At 36.6% G+C, this 14,599-nt stretch overlaps 2 protein-coding genes across 2 annotated transcripts in view; both read left to right on the top strand.

The window, feature by feature from the left end:
* The window catches only part of ppm1lb (protein phosphatase, Mg2+/Mn2+ dependent, 1Lb), a 60,811-nt gene extending 56,018 nt beyond the window's left edge, over positions 1-4,793 (top strand). The window contains exon 4 of the mRNA XM_042486593.2: positions 2,105-4,793. Within this exon, the coding sequence (XP_042342527.1) occupies positions 2,105-2,442 (338 nt within the window). The 3' untranslated portion in view covers positions 2,443-4,793. The remainder of the gene's footprint in view (positions 1-2,104) is intronic.
* Positions 4,794-7,290: 2,497 nt separating this feature from the next.
* On the top strand, positions 7,291-10,307 carry LOC121943092 (ADP-ribosylation factor-like protein 14). The gene is made up of 2 exons (XM_042486482.2): positions 7,291-7,764; positions 9,094-10,307. The coding sequence occupies exons 1-2, from the start codon at positions 7,450-7,452 to the stop codon at positions 9,400-9,402; spliced, it is 624 nt and encodes a 207-aa protein (XP_042342416.1). The 5' UTR covers positions 7,291-7,449; the 3' UTR covers positions 9,403-10,307.
* Positions 10,308-14,599: the final 4,292 nt, after the last annotated feature.

Raw genomic sequence — 14,599 nt, forward strand, 5'->3', positions numbered from 1 at the left:
CTCCTTTGCGAAAGGTTCACATTTCTGGTATTACACATTTTTAAATCTACCACTGAACCTAACACTGTCTGTTACCACTGTCAAAATGTTAATTAACGGATCTTTACCATATAAAACCTACCTCTACAGGGACGACATATATGCTATTTACCTTTACACTTAACTGCATTGCTTGAATAAGAAAAAAAAAGTTTTACTCCAAAAATCAGTTAAATTCAATTGAAAACATTAACTTGAAGTGTCTGATACCCATAGACACCCTGAAAATGATGTTGTTGTTTGTATTTAGTTGATGATGATGTCTGAGTAAGTCCTCTGACTGAAACACTGCATTTTCAATAAACCTGAAAATGCGCTGATTGTAGAGAAATGTAAACTAACTAAATTATTAAATAAATTAATTTCTAATAAATACAAGCTTTTGGTTTGGTGAAGACAAATAAATACAGTCCAAATATTATGTGAGGGCAGAAATTGAAAACTGAAGTGCTGCCCTCAGCAGCTAATGGCATTGGTTGATATGTGATTGGTTGTTTCTAATCACAATTTGTATAGACCATTTCCTAACAGCTATGTTGAAGCAGTCAACTAAAGAGTCAGTAGCTGCTTCAGTGGTTACTATTGACGATAAAGAGGTCACGTCCTCTGCCTTTTCTGGGAATTTGGGGATTTCAGCGAACTTAAGTGCAGTTTGTAAATGAAAGTTACACCTAATGGGATTATTTACAGCCTGAACTCTCAGCCCCTGTATTTTTAAAATTCTGACCGTGGCCTTGCTCACCAGGAATGAGGGAGGCATCCTGACCCAGTATGGAAGTCTTCATCCAATCATTTCCAGTAAAATTCCCTGGTTGCGAATCTGTTGAAGCCAGTGAGGACACACAGCTGTACTCGCAGGATGTGACATGAATTGAAATGTATCCAACATAAACAATTTTGTTCCATGAGTATATACGGTGAGCACTAAGTGAAAACATGTTAATGGCATAGATCCATATTATTGTTTGCACTTTGATGCGAATGCAGGGGTCTCATAGCTGATGGAAATGAATGGAAATGCTGCCAGTTGGTTGAAAGGAACAAAAATAATCTTTTATCTTGCAGTTAATAACCCTTCAATGTCCTCATGTAGAATTTTCTCCTTTTTTGCATATTTTAATTTCATGGAGCTATAATAACAAAAATCAATGATGTTGTAATTTTTTTAACAGATGCCATATATTTTTTTAATGTAGGCCTCTGCCAAATGTTTTAGACATCCTTTCATGGTCTTTGTAAACATGCTGTTACAATGCTTGTAACATGTTAGATACCAACATGTCAAATTCTTTCCATGGAATTAGTTGTGTTAACAGTCCTTTTCACACATGTATTCTAGATATTTACCACTGCACTGCTTTGAAAACATCTCAGAAATGGCAAAAAAATAGACTGATGTATTTTTTTTCATCAAGTATATAACTGAGGAACATGAATTACATTGTATTAACAGGAGTGAATATTTATCCTTATTTTATTTCATAAAATTTGTGAATTTATTATGCCATAAAAGGTCAATAATACACATATACAACATGAAATGTATTATTTAACAACAATTAATAATCAAAACTTTATTTATATCTGAGAAAATAAGTCAGTTTTAATTTCATTTGTTTAGTTTCACCGCTTTAACCCTTGAAGGGCCAAATTAACTTTGGTAGAGCATGTTTTTAAAAAAAAATTAATCGACCCTTATTAGATTGTTATTTTTTGTTGTTACATATAAATCTGTCTATTAGGGCCTCTGAAACTGGAATATGATGAAAAAAGTATACCTATATAGTATATATATACAGTATATATAGTGAGAGAGAGATAGATAAGATAAGATAAGATAAGATAAGATAGAGATAGATAGATAGAAATACTCAAAGTGTGCTCGACCAAACAGTTAAACAGGACGTTAAAGGGTTAGTAAAACATCTGTTTCTCGACTTTTTCTCAACTTTGTGTTCCTCTTGCCTCCATACTTCCTCACATTCATTCTAACACCTCCCTTTTCCACCTTTTATTTCACTTCCCGCTCCTTGATTTATCATTTCCCCTCTGTTTTCCTCCTCAGGTGGCTTCATCAGCTTCAATGGCTCGTGGCGTGTCCAGGGCATCTTGGCCATGTCTCGTTCCCTGGGCGATTACCCTCTGAAGAACCTCAATGTGGTCATTCCCGATCCTGACATCATGTCGTTTGACCTGAACAAGCTGCAGCCGGAGTTCATGATCTTGGCGTCAGACGGCCTGTGGGACACCTTCAGCAATGAGGAGGCGGTACGCTTCATCAGGGAACGATTGGGTGAGCCTCATTTTGGCGCCAAGAGCATTGTCCTCCAGTCCTTCTATCGTGGCTGCCCCGACAACATCACCGTCATGGTGGTCAAATTTAAAGGCAAGTCCAGCGAATAGTAGACCACCCATCTACAACACAGTATATGTTTGGATATAAATAAGAATAAAATAGGCTTAAGATGAAAGATTTAAAAACTGAGCCCGCAACTTTTTGAGCGAGAACTATTTCTATCACAGTTATTTACATAAGTAAGTCATCAAACCATGCCACGTCCCCACTCCGTTACTTTTACTGCTAAAAAAGTGACACCTCAAAGAAAATGTCTTTTTATTTAGGGTTAGCCATTATTGCTCCAACAACATAATGCAATGCTGGGTCACTGTTATGCAAATAAATAGATTTAGCTTTGTGCAGCTTTGGGTACGCCCACGTGTCTGCACACGTGTGTGTGTGTGTGTGTGTGTGTGTGTGTGAGTGTGAGTGGTTGAGAGGAGAAACAGTGATGAATGTCACATTAACAACCAATATTAAGAGATTTAAAATATTCAAGCTAGCATGGAGTTTTACGTCCACATTTTTTCACTTTATGTCTATTTGACCACTAATTTTTATATTTTTAGTTTCATAGCTGTGTTTCCACATCATTTAATTCTACTGACCGAGTGACTGCACTGAAAGGTTTTGTTTTTTTCTTCCTGGGTCAAATACACGTCACTGGTGCAAATATGAATTTATTCCCTTTATACATGATCAGCACAAATGATAATGTGCACACGCTTGTTCAAATATCACCATCCATATTGTACAGCAATAGAACCAGTCACAACGGTCACACCACAGTTGCTGAACATGGGGATTCTTGATGTAAGAATGAAGTGTTTTGTTTTTATAAGTTTAGATGTTGGATTTCTTAGTTCACTTTAAATGATTGCTGTTAGTTTCTGTGCTGATAGAGGTTCATTTCAGTTTTGATTGACAATATACTTTAAGATTTTTTTGAGCCGAGACTTTAATTTGATCCCCATCTTTTTAGAACCCATGTAACTACTGATAATGTGATAACTGTTTGATAATGCAGTAGATTGTCTAACCAAATCTCACTTTAAATGGGTTTCATGGGGACAATGTTGTACCATCTCATTGTGACTGGGGTTGGAAATCACAAAAGGCCCCACAATGCGATATTATCACAATGCTTCAGTCACAAGACAATATTATACAATATTAAACATGTTGCAATATCAGTAACATATATTGTGGTTTATTACATATTTTCAATTGCAAATTATGTCACCAAAGGAAAACTTTGTCAACATCTGTTTTTATCTAATAAGATCAAGATTTCAGTCTTTTTAACTCACTTAAAAAATATTTTGGGGATATATTGCAATATATTGCGGCAAAATGTTTCTAGTGGACAAAAAAAAATATTGATTGTGTTATTCTAGTGGGCTACCAAAAGTTTAATTTGTATTTGTAATATTGATAATATTATAATTAAAAAAATAAAATCAATACCTGGGGCGTGTTCATCAATATGAAATTACCACACAAAAATATTGAGATACTCTGCTGTATTGATTTTTTTTTTACCCATCCCTAATTGTGGCTCTGTTAATTTAAACTTGTAAAAAGAAGGTATTAATTGAGTCATCACATATATTGTGATCACTGAAATAATAATTGGCAAATATGATTTTATTTTTTCTGAATTTAGATTACCATGTATTTTACAGCCCTTCTTTTTTTTTTTTTTTACATATTTACATGCTATTCTGTATCTGACTTTTCTTACGTTATCATTTACTAATCTACATGGGATATACAGCACATGTACTGAAATCGACACCTTACAGTGTCATCTGTTAACTCTATGTCGTCTTCATCCTGATCAAATATGACATTTCCCTGAAATGTAACTCAAAATGTAACAAGCCTTTGAATGAAACACATTATTGTTGCCTTATTTTTTTAACTGTTCATTTCCCGTGATGAAGTCTGCTGCCAAAACTACTTCTGGGTTTTTAATGTAACGCAGTCGATCATGCCATGCACACTGCACGACCTCGGTGTCATACCTTGTAAAGTCACGTGTAGAATAGCATCTTTGAGAGAAAGTCTCCAAGAGACATGCAATTGTAAGATGAATGTACATACTGTCCTAATGTTGGTATCATCCCTCTACTGTTTATACAGCAATGAAGAAAGCAATGCGCCTGTTCCTGGATTGTTTAACTTCAGAGATATATATCAGATAAAACTGTTTGTGCTTTTTCAGTTCACATTCTTCCTTGATAATGTACCTTACAGAGTGTTTATGTGGCATTTGTACTTGTTTTTGTTGACTTTAATAAACTGTAAAAAAAAATAAAAAAAAATTTAAAAAATTAAATAATAATAATAATAAAAGAATTCTGAAATTTTAAAATGTAAATCAAAAAGGTAACATTAAAATGATAAATGATCATTTTCTCTGTGCCAGTGTTTTTTTTTTTTTTCGAGAAAAAGTGAATACAAAAGTAACTCAATGGATATAGCATAGAGTCAAACATAACATACATGAGATATTAGACATACATAAAATGCAGAAGAGAAATGACATACAGATATTCACCAAAAAAAATTTAAAAAATCAAACAGCCCTTACTAAGTGTGAAAGGAATAATAATAGTTACTCAGATTTTTTTGTTAAAATAAGACAACTTGTTTCCTAGGCTGTGCAGAGGTTAAATCCATAAAATACTAAAAGGCACTAAGTGAAAACTCAATCCCCCAAATTACTGTTTGCATATCAGTTATTTGTATACCAATATCATTAATTTGTAAATTTGTTTTTCCACATGCCTCCATTTTAAATGGAGAATCTAAAAATGGAGAAAATTCTCTATGAATTGAAATCATAGGGGCCCATGTTAACTCGACAGCAAAAATACATCCATTTACAAACTCATACAATTTTGCTCTATAGTCCAAATCTCATTCTAGTCGTATGCTCAGTACGTCATAGAAAGACAGCCATTTCAAGGAACTGAACTAAAAATTAAAATTTATTCATGCTCTGCTCAAAGCTAAACACCATTAACGAAAACGGTCATTTTACCTCAATGAACACGGGAGTTGCTGGTCTATCACTGCCTCACTTACTTAGTGTGTGTTATTATGTGACTTTTATGAATCCAAATTAACACCAAAGTCACACAATAACACAACCAAAGTAACTGATGGAGGCAGCCGTAAACCAGCAGTTCTCGTGTTCAGCAACGTTATCAATAGAGTCTGGCATTGAAGAGAGCATAGATAAGTTTAACTTTTAGTTCAGTTACCCGTCTGGTAAACTGTTTTTGGGGGATGACATGCAGCGAGGGGCCACAGGTCAAAATCTAAGTCACTGCAAATACCTCGGTCTATATGGGTCACACACTCTTCCTGGTGAGTTAGAGGTCGCCCCTGTTTGTGAATTCTTTGGTCACTGTGAGGGCATGCGATGATAGTTTTCTTCACAAATTCAACATAACAGCAGGTGAGTAACTGATATACCAGTGTTAATTTCTGGGCTAGAGTATTCCTTTAACATTCCCATTAAAACTTTTAGACTTTGTCTGAAAAATGACTAATAAATCTACCTTCTGCCTTCTTGTGCCTTCTACCTAAATATCAGAATGGCTTGTTCTTTCACCAAGTTCCTCTATAAAGTGCTCTGTCATGGTTTATTTTTGCAGCAAAATGGACTTAACAATGGACAGTGGCCCTTTTGAAAAGCTTGATTTAAGTCAGCCCATGCCACCTGCTGGTAGATTAGAAGATTACAGGAGTCCGCGTGTATTATTATGTTTGGGCTGAGTAATACACTGGGTGTATTGTGCCACTGATGTTATGATTATCTGATGGTTTCAAGGTTAATGATTTATTAATCAATCGGCCTATGGCCACAACTTTCAGTGTGGCTGTACAGAGGTCTGATCGATTGATTTCAAAATAAAGCCAAAAACTGTTGTTTTTAGATGGATTTTAACAGTGATTTGTAAGTGAATTTAAATGAGTTTTGAACAAGTTTGCACTTAAACATTTCAATGAAAACCTCTTCAAATATGTTCTCCTTCACTTTATTAGTATCTGCACACATTATGTTCACTTCTTTTTTTAGAATTTTCTAGACTTTTAGGGATGGATCTACATGACTTCACATGGATATTCATCTAGAAAGTGTTTAAATCAGGCAAGGATAAAATCTTTCATTTATTGTGTCTTATTTCATCATTAAATATGAGTAACACCTATACTGATGCTAACACCTCTTTAATAACGCCCCCCCCCCATCTTTAATTTATTTTATATATTTATTTATTGTATTTTCGGCCATGTACTTTTCGAGGAGAGACCTGATAAAGAGGCTCAGTGAAGAAGAGGGTAAATAATAATGTATGACCACTTAAGAGCAACAAACCAGAGATCAGCCAGCATTAGATATGAGATGATTCCACAATTTAATGTGGCTCATATTGTCCAGTCCTACTGTACTACAGTATTGTACAATTCTATAGTACCATAATACAATACCTGTTAATAAATCAACATGTGTTTTATGTACATGCCTATTAATTTGAGATGAATAATAAACTCCAAACTGGGAGGTTTCTGGAAACCACATGCTCTCTACATATTGTCAGTGTAATTTACCCATCAGTCCAGGGCAAGCAGTCCTCCACCAAACTGTCCCTGTGATGTCATTGCTATGGGACTTCCAGACAGGAAGAAACCCAATCTTCTCGTTGTACCAAACATGGTCTTCCTGTAGCAGGCCTCATGTGACTCCACTAACTATGCCGCTGTAACTGGAGAACTATATGCACTTAGTTGCAGAGTCACTTTGGATATAAATAGCCTTACTGAAACCTACGCAGGGAGGAGAGAAATCCCATAATAACAGAGGGGAGGGGTCACTCTGCCAGTGCGTACATAAAGCATACTGACTGTAGACAGTCTCCATAAGAGACCAGACACACTAAGCCTACAGATAGACAGTACAAAAGGAGACACTGGGTGCAGGCAGCTAGTTTACACAGCAATACAGAAAGAAGAAGCCATCCTTTTTTAAATATAAACACAAACTGCACTTTTAGGACATGGGCATGCATGGATCCAAGCCTCGTAAACAAGCACAGGTCCTGATGCTGGGCCTGGACGGATCAGGAAAGACCACCCTGCTCTATAAACTGAAGTACAACGAGAGCGTGGTGACCGTGCCAACTGTGGGCTTCAACGTGGAGACACTGGAGACAGACAGGAGCAGCCCCAGCCTGACAGTGTGGGACGTAGGGGGTCAGAAGAAGATGAGGCCCCACTGGAGGCATCACTATACTGATACAGCTGGGCTGGTTTTTGTGGTGGACAGCTGGGATCAGAAGCGGCTGGACGAGGCCCGCAAGACACTTCATAGGGTAATTAAATCAAATCATCATTCCTGCAAGATTTACATTTAACTTCAGCACCTCTGTTTAGCATTTAGCTGTATGTTTACAGTGAAAGTCCCTCTTCTTTCAGAAATGTGTTTTGCAAATTGGCGCTTAAATGTTTGAACTTGATTCCGCAGAATTATTTATGAGCAAAATGTATGGCTTATAGCACACAAAGTTTAGGCAAAATATAAACATTTCAGTGTTAATTAATGTATTTGTCCACTAATATAACTTTGTGTACAGAATTTTAATGAATGATTGATAACACTCCAGGAAATGAGGATTGCCATGTTTTTGTTACCTCAGAATGAGCCATATACATGTAGGGAGTTGGTCCTTTATGGAGTCCGCTATGTTGCACTGCCATGTTTCAACAAAAGCTTTATAAACAAACCAAACACGGGTTCTAAATGGGTCAATTACTGTTTGTATTGGAAAAGGCCTCACTCTGCGGGCAATTTACCTCCTGGTTCATGCTTGGCACATGGGAAAAGTTTCTGCTGGTTGCAGTCTGAAATCTTCATGCTAGATGTCACCAAATCCTACATACGGTTCTTTTAATTTGTAATCCACTTAGAAGATTTCAGTTAGTTTTTAACAAGATCTCATGGCCTTCATCAGCAAGTTTACTCAGTTGTCATGTAGAATGAAGAAGAATTATAATTAAATTAACAGATAAAGTGAACACTTTTATTGGATAGTCTGTCTTCAGATAGTTTAAATATTATTATTAATATTTCAAAGGCTTATTAGTTTAGATTTAACACTTCATCTGTGTACTTTGTCTATCTAAAGAGTATACATTTATGAACATACCTACATATTTTCAGAATAATTTAGTTGAACTTGATTGTTCAATTGAGATTATGTGGGCATGTTCATGAATTACATATACTCTATAAAATAAAGGGTTACCTAGATAAATGCATTATATTTCATTACCACTGTGTTATACAGTCAGTCATTCATTATCTGTTTATCTAACATTTTAATATTTTAATATTTGTGATTATTTTTTTACTATTGTATTGTTCTTTCACTGCTTATACTGTTTTTATTTCTCATAGCTGCTGTAACATTGTGAATTTCCCCACTGTGGAACGAATAAAGGATTATCTTATCTTAAAAATGTCCTTCTACCCATGTATAGCTACATAATACTGTGTTGCAGTTGCGTGTATTAGGTCTTTATATAGTGCTTCATGCTGAATAGGGGAAGCTTAAACAAATCTTCATACAATAGGCCACTTTATTTAGAAATATTGTTGTATACTGTAGTAATTAAAGTGCTCTGTATCCTTCATTTCCCAGGTCCTGAGGTTTGAGTGTCTCAGAGGAGTCCCTCTCGTCGTCCTCGCCAACAAACAGGACCTTCAGGGAGCTAAGAGCCCAGAGGCGCTCTGCCTGACCCTGGACTTGAGAAAAGTGTGTGAAGGCAGGTCCTGGTTCATCCAGCCCTGCTCAGCTACCACTGGCATGGGACTGGAGGAAGGTTTCAGGAGGATCGTCTATCTGATGAAGACTCCGTTTAAACAGACTCAAGAGGACATTAAGGTTAAGATGAGGTCTAAGGGCTTCAGCATCACAGCTGTGAAACAAGTCTTCCTCTGCAGCAGATGATGGATGAGAATCTCTTTGGAGATTCATGACAATGATGTGTAGGATTCTTCTCGCCCGCCTGTGTGAGTCATCGGCGAATTGCCTCTCTGTGGCATCCATAGGATCAGATGAGAGGAGGCGTTAAGACAAGGGATGAGATTATTCATCGTAGTTTTAAGTGATAATCTCCATGGCAGAGGGGACTTTCACCCAATCCTGGTGAAGACAAAATGTCTTTGGACCTTGGTGATGATAGCCTCTGAGGATGTTGTGTGTAATCAAGATTATGAGGATAATTTTGAGAAAACAAGTCATTGTATCATGAGCTGATATGAGCTGATATGAGTTGCTTTCAAAACACAGTATTTAAGATAATTCAGTCAGACTCTGTATGGAAAACCAACTGATTAAAGCCTGTTTGTTTGGTCAAGTCTTTTAGACTCAAAGCAATGTTGTTCTTAAACTATGCATCATCTGTTTGTTTGTTTGTTTTTTTTTTTATAATATATTTCTTTATATTCGTTTGTGTACGATATAAAAACATCTTTTTACTATTTTATATAAACTTTATTTATTTATTTGGGATGATACTGACAGTGTCATACAGTGTGCTTATTGTATACATTTCCTTCAACAACACACACTTCACTGAGACATACATGTATGATATGAATTAGAAGTTTATTGTACAACATATATTGTTATATTAAAAAAATGAAAGCCAGGACAAAACTGTAAACTTTGTCAACTCATGTCATGTTTTGAACGTGTGTGTTTAATGTTATTCTGACCCTGTTTCATTGTTGCTTGGTCCATTTGTTGCAATGAAATAAAAATCTTAAAAGTTTCTGGAATCAAAAGAGGTGGTTCTATGTGTGGGTGATAAAATAAATGGTAGAAAAATGTTGCCTACTTAGATTGTTTGATTTGACTTTTGCTGCAAAACAAAAGGTAAAAATGACATACATCAAGGTAGGATCACATTCTTACAAGCCTTACAGTTCTTAAAACAATACTCATATGCCCATCATGTACTGCTCTTTTTTTTTTTTTTTTTTAGCATTTTTTCTTCAAACAACAATCACAGCAACAAAACCTTATAAATTCAATCCAGTCTGCCTTCTTTGTACAGCACTTTGCAACAGGCACTGTGGTTGGCTATTAAACACTACAGGAAACAATACAGAAAGTTCTCTACAAAATTGCATTTCAGAGTTAAAATAATAATAATAATAATAATGTGAGGATTCAGCAGTCTGACAAACTGGTATCTTCGAAAGTTATTTAATTATTTATTCACTTTTTAAAAATATTTTTGACACAATATTTTCTCTTTGTGCTACAAGGAAATTCTGCCCAGGGAAACAAAATTTAGTCAATTTGTCACTCTTTGAGGTAACTCTTTGTGGTTGTTGCCCCTTTTTGTGGTTATTTTAGGTCTCTTTGTCAGGCTCTAACTGGCCATATGGCAATTCTGGCAAATGCCAGTTGGGATGGCACACCTTGTTGGCTGCAGGGACACCACCGGCAATGTCTGAAAAAAAATGTAGGGGGGAAAAAAAATTGACCAGCTGGCTGTGGCCCACTTGATGTTGGGACAGCCCATCTGATTAGACTTTACACTGTCCCAAAACTGTCAATAGCCTACCAGTACTGTACGGCGGGTGCAGTAGTACTGGCCGTCATCACCTTCCCAACCCCTTCAAGTGGATCAGTAATTAGCCAGATGGCTTACACTGGCACATTTACAGTATTGTTGATTATGTGTGTTGTTCTCATAAATAAAATAAATGGAATGAAATGTCATGTTGTCAAAGGTGAATCAGGAGAGGACAAATGGGAAACAAATGAAATCAAGACAGAAAAAAATGGAATAAGTAGAATGTAAGTACAAATTAGATGGATAACAGAGCTAACATGGGCTGGTTTTAATGGGCTGGTCCAGAGGAAAAATGCCAAGGCCGAATTTTGTTCCCAGTCCAACTCTGCTCTTTGCAGATCCTTTGCATATTCTTGGGGTTATTTAAAATCTCTTCCTGGCCCTGTTAAATTGAGCAACATTTTGCAGATGAGAGCCAGGGCCCCCCTTATGCTATGGGCCCAGGGCCTGTGCATACTACATCTAAGCCCAACCTATATTGATATTTTAATTTACAGTAAAAGCAACATCATATCTTAGGATATTTTATATTTCAAATCTTAATTTGTTATTCATATATGGCTGTTAAATTAATACAAGTAAAAGAAAGTAAAATAGAGATGTAGTGTCGTAAAATTGATGGAAAACACTCAAGTAAAAACTCAACATTCTCCCAGTGTATAAAATATACATGCGTATAAACACAGGCCAGTTACTGAATAGGATGATCATAAGTTTGTATGTTGTTGTGTGGCGCGCGCTGCATGTTCACAGTGAAACCAATGAGAGTGGAGGGGATTTCCCCACCCTTCCTCTACGCCAGCGCGAGGCTGCCCTCCACCACCGGCAATCCCAGTATGCACCGCGGACAGAGCAGCAAAAAATAGTCCGTTAGCGAAAGGCTGAGAAAAGGGAACCAGAAAAGGGTAGCTCACCAGCTAAATCCACGAGTTAACTGCATTCAACACAACCAGAACCGCTAACATGGCTGACAACGAGAAACTGGACAACCAGCGGCTGAAGAATTTCAAGAATAAGGGCCGTGATTTGGAGGTAAAACTTATGCAGATCCGTGTCGAGGATCTCCTCTTTTCCTCGGCGCCGCCGCCGCCGCCGCTCTGCTCACGGCCAGCTTCGCCTGCTGGCTTCCTTGTGACGTCGTTTCTAATTTCCACCATCGGGAACTTTTTACTTAAAGCCTCGACCAGGGCCTTAACAGATCACCAGTTAGCGATGGCTGGGCTTTTCTGGGCGATTTCCCTTTTGGTTTCGTTGGTTTCGTTACACCGCGAAACCGTTTGAACTTGAGTGTGAACTTGATTCTGCAGAATTATTTATGAGCAAAATGTATGGCTTATAGCACACAAAGTTTAGGCAAAAATATAAACATTTCAGTGTTAATTAATGTATTTGTCCACTAATATAACTTTGTGTACAGAATTTTAATGAATGATTGATAACACTCCAGGAAATGAGGATTGCCATGTTTTTGTTACCTCAGAATGAGCCATATACATGTAGGGAGTTGGTCCTTTATGGAGTCCGCTATGTTGCACTGCCATGTTTCAACAAAAGCTTTATAAACAAACCAAACACGGGTTCTAAATGGGTCAATTACTGTTTGTATTGGAAAAGGCCTCACTCTGCGGGCAATTTACCTCCTGGTTCACGCTTGGCACATGGGAAAAGTTTCTGCTGGTTGCAGTCTGAAATCTTCATGCTAGATGTCACCAAATCCTACATACGGTTCTTTTAATTTGTAATCCACTTAGAAGATTTCAGTTAGTTTTTAACAAGATCTCATGGCCTTCATCAGCAAGTTTGCTCAGTTGTCATGTAGAATGAAGAAGAATTATAATTAAATTAACAGATAAAGTGAACACTTTTATTGGATAGTCTGTCTTCAGATAGTTTAAATATTATTATTAATATTTCAAAGGCTTATTAGTTTAGATTTAACACTTCATCTGTGTACTTTGTCTATCTAAAGAGTATACATTTATGAACATACCTACATATTTTCAGAATAATTTAGTTGAACTTGATTGTTCAATTGAGATTAAGTGGGCATGTTCATGAATTACATATACTCTATAAAATAAAGGGTTACCTAGATAAATGCATTATATTTCATTACCACTGTGTTATACAGTCAATCATTCATTATCTGTTTATCTAACATTTTAATATTTTAATATTTGTGATTATTTTTTTACTATTGTATTGTTCTTTCACTGCTTATACTGTTTTTATTTCTCATAGCTGCTGTAACATTGTGAATTTCCCCACTGTGGAACGAATAAAGGATTATCTTATCTTAAAAATGTCCTTCTACCCATGTATAGCTACATAATACTTTGTTGCAGTTGTGTGTATTAGGTCTTTATATAGTGCTTCATGCTGAATAGGGGAAGCTTAAACAAATCTTCATACAATAGGCCACTTTATTTAGAAATATTGTTGTATACTGTAGTAATTAAAGTGCTCTGTATCCTTCATTTCCCAGGTCCTGAGGTTTGAGTGTCTCAGAGGAGTCCCTCTCGTCGTCCTCGCCAACAAACAGGACCTTCAGGGAGCTAAGAGCCCAGAGGCGCTCTGCCTGACCCTGGACTTGAGAAAAGTGTGTGAAGGCAGGTCCTGGTTCATCCAGCCCTGCTCAGCTACCACTGGCATGGGACTGGAGGAAGGTTTCAGGAGGATCGTCTATCTGATGAAGACTCCGTTTAAACAGACTCAAGAGGACATTAAGGTTAAGATGAGGTCTAAGGGCTTCAGCATCACAGCTGTGAAACAAGTCTTCCTCTGCAGCAGATGATGGATGAGAATCTCTTTGGAGATTCATGACAATGATGTGTAGGATTCTTCTCGCCCGCCTGTGTGAGTCATCGCTAATTGCCTCTCTGTGGCATCCATAGGATCAGATGAGAGGAGGCGTTAAGACAAGGGATGAGATTATTCATCGTAGTTTTAAGTGATAATCTCCATGGCAGAGGGGACTTTCACCCAATCCTGGTGAAGACAAAATGTCTTTGGACCTTGGTGATGATAGCCTCTGAGGATGTTGTGTGTAATCAAGATTATGAGGATAATTTTGAGAAAACAAGTCATTGTATCATGAGCTGATATGAGCTGATATGAGTTGCTTTCAAAACACAGTATTTAAGATAATTCAGTCAGACTCTGTATGGAAAACCAACTGATTAAAGCCTGTTTGTTTGGTCAAGTCTTTTAGACTCAAAGCAATGTTGTTCTTAAACTATGCATCATCTGTTTGTTTGTTTGTTTGTTTGTTTTTTTTATAATATATTTCTTTATATTCGTTTGTGTACGATATAAAAACATCTTTTTACTATTTTATACAAACTTTATTTATTTATTTGGGATGATACTGACAGTGTCATACAGTGTGCTTATTGTATACATTTCCTTCAACAACACACACTTCACTGAGACATACATGTATGATATGAATGAGAAGTTTATTGTACAACATATATTGTTATATAAAAAAAATGAAAGCCAGGACAAAACTGTAAACTTTGTCAACTCATGTCATGTTTTGAACGTGTGTGTTTAATG

Source organism: Plectropomus leopardus, chromosome 6, assembly GCF_026936395.1.
Source record: "Plectropomus leopardus strain MGB_pleo_1.0 chromosome 6, ASM2693639v1, whole genome shotgun sequence".
Taxonomy (NCBI): domain Eukaryota; kingdom Metazoa; phylum Chordata; class Actinopteri; order Perciformes; family Serranidae; genus Plectropomus; species Plectropomus leopardus.

Excerpts from the sequence above, each read along its gene's own strand:
- LOC121943092 (XM_042486482.2), top strand. The coding sequence starts at position 7,450 with ATGGGCATGCATGGATCCAAGCCTCGTAAACAAGCACAGGTCCTGATG. Across the intron at positions 7,765-9,093 it reads CCCGCAAGACACTTCATAGG|GTCCTGAGGTTTGAGTGTCT; the intron begins GTAATTAAATCA and ends TTCATTTCCCAG.